At 46.2% G+C, this 5,760-nt stretch overlaps 1 protein-coding gene across 1 annotated transcript in view; it reads left to right on the forward strand.

Moving 5' to 3' along the window:
- The window catches only part of LOC109462448, a 24,106-nt gene that overhangs the window by 7,591 nt on the left and 10,755 nt on the right, over window positions 1–5,760 (forward strand). Inside the window, 8 exon segments of the mRNA XM_019759003.1 lie at window positions 972–1,196; window positions 1,554–2,106; window positions 2,389–2,549; window positions 3,154–3,417; window positions 3,730–3,890; window positions 4,596–4,688; window positions 4,787–5,285; window positions 5,287–5,337. Of these exon segments, the coding sequence (XP_019614562.1) occupies window positions 972–1,196; window positions 1,554–2,106; window positions 2,389–2,549; window positions 3,154–3,417; window positions 3,730–3,890; window positions 4,596–4,688; window positions 4,787–5,285; window positions 5,287–5,337 (2,007 nt within the window).

A 5,760-nucleotide genomic window follows, 5' to 3' on the forward strand; every position in this document is an offset into this window, starting at 1 on the left:
ATTTACAGGCCATTGGACTAAAGGCACCATAGAGAGAATGTAAGAAAATTACCATGTTATCATCACTTTTTGATGACATCACAGTCTTATCTGACTGAATTTTTGTACCAAACCTACAGAAGTGACTGACGCGACATCCTCCGTACTGCTGGCTCAGAGCAGCAGCAGGGAGACAGTTGCCAAGGAGACGGTCATTGACCTCTCCTCCGGCGTCACAGATGGGCTGAAGAATCTGATAGACGTCCAGTCTACCGACCTGTCACCGATGGAACAGCTGATACAGGAGAAAAAGGAACAAGAACGTCTCAAGTCTAGAGTATGTACCAGTTGCTCCCTGTCGGAAAAAGTAAAGGGTAGTTTCGTAGGCCAGTTAGCTATAGGTTAAAATAGGCTTTTTAAGTGGGTTATTAATGCACTGTTTCTAGGGTACAGTATTGGAAGGCAGAGCCCATCTCTTTCCTTCCACTGCCCTTTACCTCCTCAACCAATGTCAGGTTTTCGTTTTACAAGGCAGAGCCCATGCCTCTCCTTCCACTGCCTTTACCTCCCCAACCAGGTATTCGTTTTACACGAGGAAAGTCGTGTTATTAAAGTGACTTTCCCATTGCCCAACGTCTAGCCCGGAATGCCAGAGATAACCTGTGCCACTTAGATACAGTTACTATTCTCTCTCTATCAAAAATCCATTCAGCTGACTGGGACTCCAAATCGTGGGGTCGTTCAGTGTGCGCGACTCGGAATCAAGAGGTCCCGGGTTCGAGTCCTGACATGCCACCGATCGATCTTGTGCCCTTGGGAAAGGCACTTTACACGACTTTCCCCACTAGACTCAAGTGAAAATGAGTATTGTCTGTCCAGTATTCGTTTCTATGTGCGGTACACAACACCAGCAACAGCTGCCTCTGTTCCGCATGTATTGCAATTTCAATAAATCAAAATCAAATCAAATCAAATTTGCCCCCAAACTACAGGTGATTGGGGAAATGAGAGATCTGATGCAGCTGCTGGATGCTGCAGCAGACAGACTGCTGGAGGAGGCACCACCGGAAGGAGAAATTACGTACTTCCGGTCTGACGGTGTGATGACGGCGGTGAAGAAGGACATCCCTGATGTCGGTGTCGTGCCTATCGGCCAGGATGTCGGGTCTGTTGTGTTTACCAAGGAGGACAACCTTCCTGAGGGCTCCACTATGAAGGTAAGCAAACGCCCCTAAAGCCAGGTTGTTCCAGCTCACGTAACAATTACAGTAAATCTGTATAAGACTACCACTATAAGAGGGCTGTTAAAATCTAGTCAATGTGAACAGGTGGTCATCACTATAGATAGAAAAATCATCTAAGGGCCACTAATGTGCACACATTGGCCAGGTGGTCCTTATGTAGAGGTAATTATAGTGAAAGTACACGTCTGACTATATATCAATGACCAGGTGGTCCTTATGTAGAGGTGGTCATTAGTACAAGTTTCGTCGCGATCGGTAATAACAGCATGTCAAGTTGGCATGACTGTGAGAGGTAAAATATAAAGACATTTACCCCCGTATCTCTCTCAGGTCCTGGCATTTGTCAAGGATCCATTTGTCTGGAGCGTCGAGAAAACCGAAGTATCCTCATCAATTGTCATGGTGACAATCACCAAGGATACGGATGACGTCGGTGGAAGCCCATCGAACATAACCGTTATCGTCAAACAGAAAGTACAGTTTGGGATCACAAGCGACACAGAGCAACAGTACCACGACACTCTGCCCACATCGTACAGGCAGAACCTTGCTGATGCCGGCAGCTCGTCCTTCCCTCTATCCAAGGTCCCTGACGTCACGGACATGACGTATCACGCCGTGTACATCTCTGACGAAGGTCAAGTTCCTTTGATCAGATTCACCATCGATGACGTCGACTCAGAGCTGCAGGTGTACTTCCGGTTTCACGACTTCCCAACTGAGGAAGAGTTCGACTACACCATAACTGTCAAGCCTCCTGAAGTCACTGATCACGACGGTTTTGAAATGCCGTACGGCCTGGTGTACTCCAGTTTTAATACATCATTAGTTCCGGAGATCCAAAAGGAACGAGGATGGATCTTTGTTGGAGTAAAGAGAAAAGGTAAACGTTGCCTGATAACTTTTATCGCATTTCTTAAAGCAGTTTAATGGTGCTGATCCATCATTTCATATGTCAAAAATGAGCTTTTATGTTGTAGCTAATATGAGAAGTTTCAATTTATACTGTCCTTCACTTGTAATTATCATCAACTGCAATAATTCGCAATAAACGTAATTGTCCATTTTTCATTATGCAGTATGAAAAGATGTACATCTGAATGAAAGTATTACACTCCCAGGACTGAAAACAGTGATATTTTCTCATGTTTAATTAATATTATAGGCGGAGACCTGCCTCAAACTGGACTGAGAAGACTGCTGACGTCAGCGGTCCGTGCGACAGCGCCCCCTGCCGACTCTGCAGGCTTTGTGCTGCAGTCTGCAGTAGTCTCCTGTCTGCTGCGGGAAATGGACAACCACACCTGGGACAGCCGCACCTGCAAGGTTCTGCCGACTTTTATATATTATCTGATCTGATAGTATCTTACCCGTTGGTTTGAGGTAATATGTAATCATTTATACTAATTATTTAAAGATTCTTTATTCTTCTTAAATTATCAAGTACTTAGAGAGAGAGAAAAAAAATTGACTTTGATTGACATACAATTGATACCACCAAGTACTGTTTGGGACGCTGTGTAGACAGAGGAATGACGTTGATGCAGGTCACTCACAATGCTGAGCAGACCTAATCAAGTACAGATAGTAGTACAATTGATACATTTTTTTTCCTATCCTGAGGATTGATTAAATGAGACGTTGTGCTATCGATATGCACCGCAGGTTGGGGTTCAAACGAACGAAGACACCACACTGTGCACGTGTGACATGACACGGCATGGCAGAAGTTCTAAAGTGACTCTGGCAACATCATTTCTGGCTGTTCCGAATTTCGTGGACTTCGACAAGTTTGGTAGCAACATCGACAAGTTGGCCACAAATTATACCGTGTTTGGGACGATCTTAGCGCTGTGGATGGTATTTCTGGTGTCCCAACTATTGACATTCCTCATTTGAATAAAAAGAATTCAATATCTGCTTTTTACAGAACCAGGTTGCTATGAGCACGGCAGTGGCCGACAGCTCTGCTCTTGGACAAGCAGCGACGTTCGCCACAGCAAGCCCCAGACTGGCGACGGTCGTTCCCAGCGTCTCCACCATCCCGTCCGAAGTTCCCGGTGCGGAGTACGTGTACGTGGTGTGTGTCCGTACGGGAACACAGCCTGATGCCGGCACGGCGTCTGTGGTCGGGCTCATGGTCACAGGGGCAGACGGCAGGACACCCATGGTCACTCTCAATCCTGATGGCTTGGTGAGAACTACTTCTCTAATCAAGACCACCGCATGAAATTTGATCTTTCAATTAAACCATGCGTGAGGATTCTGTTTCTTCACTCCAATGGAAAAATCGAACCTTTACCCACGCTTTACCCACGTATCCTTAAAGGATTTTTAAAGACGTTTTTGCAGTGAACAGTGTGGACCTGATGGTTCCATCGTCTAAACAATGAAGCTCGGTTCAATCAACTGTTTTGTTTATGTCTCTAAGTCTCTAAGTCTCATATTGCAGAAGAAGCAGAAACCATATGTACAATCATGATCATAAATTTGAAAACGTCTTTAGGTCCTGGCCAGAGGTGGTGACACGTACCACATCATGTCGACTCCCTCCTCCATCGGCCAGATCCAGTCTGTACAGGTCTGGCACGACGGCTCCGGGAAGGGCAACATGGAGTCACTCTTCATAGACAACATCAAGGTCTGGGACATACAGACATCACAGGGGTGGGTACAGTAGAACTCGTTTCTCTTCCCAGAACTATCGTAGAGTGGAACTCGTTGTCTCTAGTCTCCACCAGACTCCTTGTCAGGCCGAATAAATAGTAGAAATCGGCCTAGAAAGAATGTAGCTGGCCAGGGAAGCTTGCCGGCCATAGCTGAGGGTCCAGTTTGCCTGCACGGTGTCTGGTGTCACGGATACTACGTTGCCACCATGTACAGTAAAAAACGGGTCGTCGTTACTAGGTAGATTTAAACCTCTTTAGACGTGACGCACAGGCAGGCATCACAAGGGTGTACGATTAGGCTCTTTGATTACTAATTTCTGTCTAAACGGGGCCAGTAATTGTTGCTGGGGCAGCCTTTGTAACCCCTACTTCTCATATTGGGTCAGTTAGTCCTTACTCTCAGTGAGTCGAGCATATCTAGAGCATTGATGTTGTTAACATGCCCTTGGCCAGGATTTTGAAAGGAGGGGTTCTTCCCACGAGGGACCAGCGGGCCATTTCACCGATTTTCTACGATTCCAGCCCCGCTGGTGATACAAATAAGTCAATCTTTTCAAGAAATATCTTGGACCTTTAGATAAAAAGTGGACCAAAAAGTGGACCTTTGAGTCTTGTGGGGGGGGGGCGTCCGAACTGGCTACGGGCATGTGACATAGGGAGAAGAAATACTGTTCCAGTAACCATTGGATTGTGGCCTTTACAGATTCTATTTCCCGTGTAACGCCTGGCTCTCCTCCAGCAAAGGAGACGGAAGGACGATCAGGACCATGACGGCAGCTCCTGTTGGAGAAATGTGGTAAGTAGCGTTTGTAGTGAAATGTTCCGTGACCCTGCTTCTTTTCTCTGTCTTGAAGAATTGGATAGCTTTGAGACATATCCTTATATGTACCTTAGGATGTCAGAGTACACCCTACCGACGTTTTCGTACCTTCTGTACGACGACCACCTGCTGCTGTCAGCCGTGTGTAACTCCGGTGTAAGACACTTCAGCCGGGCACAGCGGATGGTCTGCTGCCTGACGCAGATCACCCTGTGGATGGTGGGCAGCGCCATGTGGTACGGCTTCAAACTTGGCGCCGGCGATGTCGTTTTGCTAGACGCCGGCTTCGTCACTTTCCGCCTTTCGGAACTGGCTGGTGTAGCAGCAACATCGTTCACGGTGTTCCTACCAGTTTACGCCATCCTTGTGCCGATATTTTGCACGCAGCATCCGTTGGTAGATCAGATCCCTTCGGGACTGTATGAAACACCGACATCTCCATCCACCTGGCGATTTCCGCTTAAGACGGTAGCGTGGATCCTCGCCATCCTGACGTCTGTCAGCAGCAGCTTGTTCGTGATCGTGTACAGTCTACAGTTTGGAGCGGAGAGAAGCCAGGCCTGGCTGAAGGACTTTGTCCTGGCCTTCATGTTCTCTACATTCGTACTGGAGCCTATTCAGGTCGGTATTCTTCAGGTATCTAGCTTTCTTCGTTTATTTCAATAACCTTTAGGCATATACCGCTATCCACAGAGATCACAAGATACAGACGCACAGGTGGCAACAATACTAAGAAATAATTATGAGATGTCTTGATTTAAATTTAAAAAAAAACATTGAATGGCTTACCACGGCGGTCTGTCACTACGGTATTCTTTCCCATTGCTAAGGGGGTTCGAAAACGTATCAGGTTACAAGACGCAAGTCTGGCCTGTTTTGAACTACCCGTAAACCACTTGAAAATAAACAAATAGTATTGAAGGGTAATTTCCGTCAAAATAAAATGAAATTATCGTGTTTACATAGGCTTAATGTTAGTTGTTTAAGTTAAATTACAAATTTGGAAAAATCTCGCTCCAAAAGACGATTTTTTGCGGGATATGTAGCG

The sequence above is a fragment of the Branchiostoma belcheri genome, unplaced genomic scaffold (assembly GCF_001625305.1).
Source record: "Branchiostoma belcheri isolate BF01 breed outbred unplaced genomic scaffold, Haploidv18h27 scaffold117, whole genome shotgun sequence".
NCBI lineage: Eukaryota > Metazoa > Chordata > Leptocardii > Amphioxiformes > Branchiostomatidae > Branchiostoma > Branchiostoma belcheri.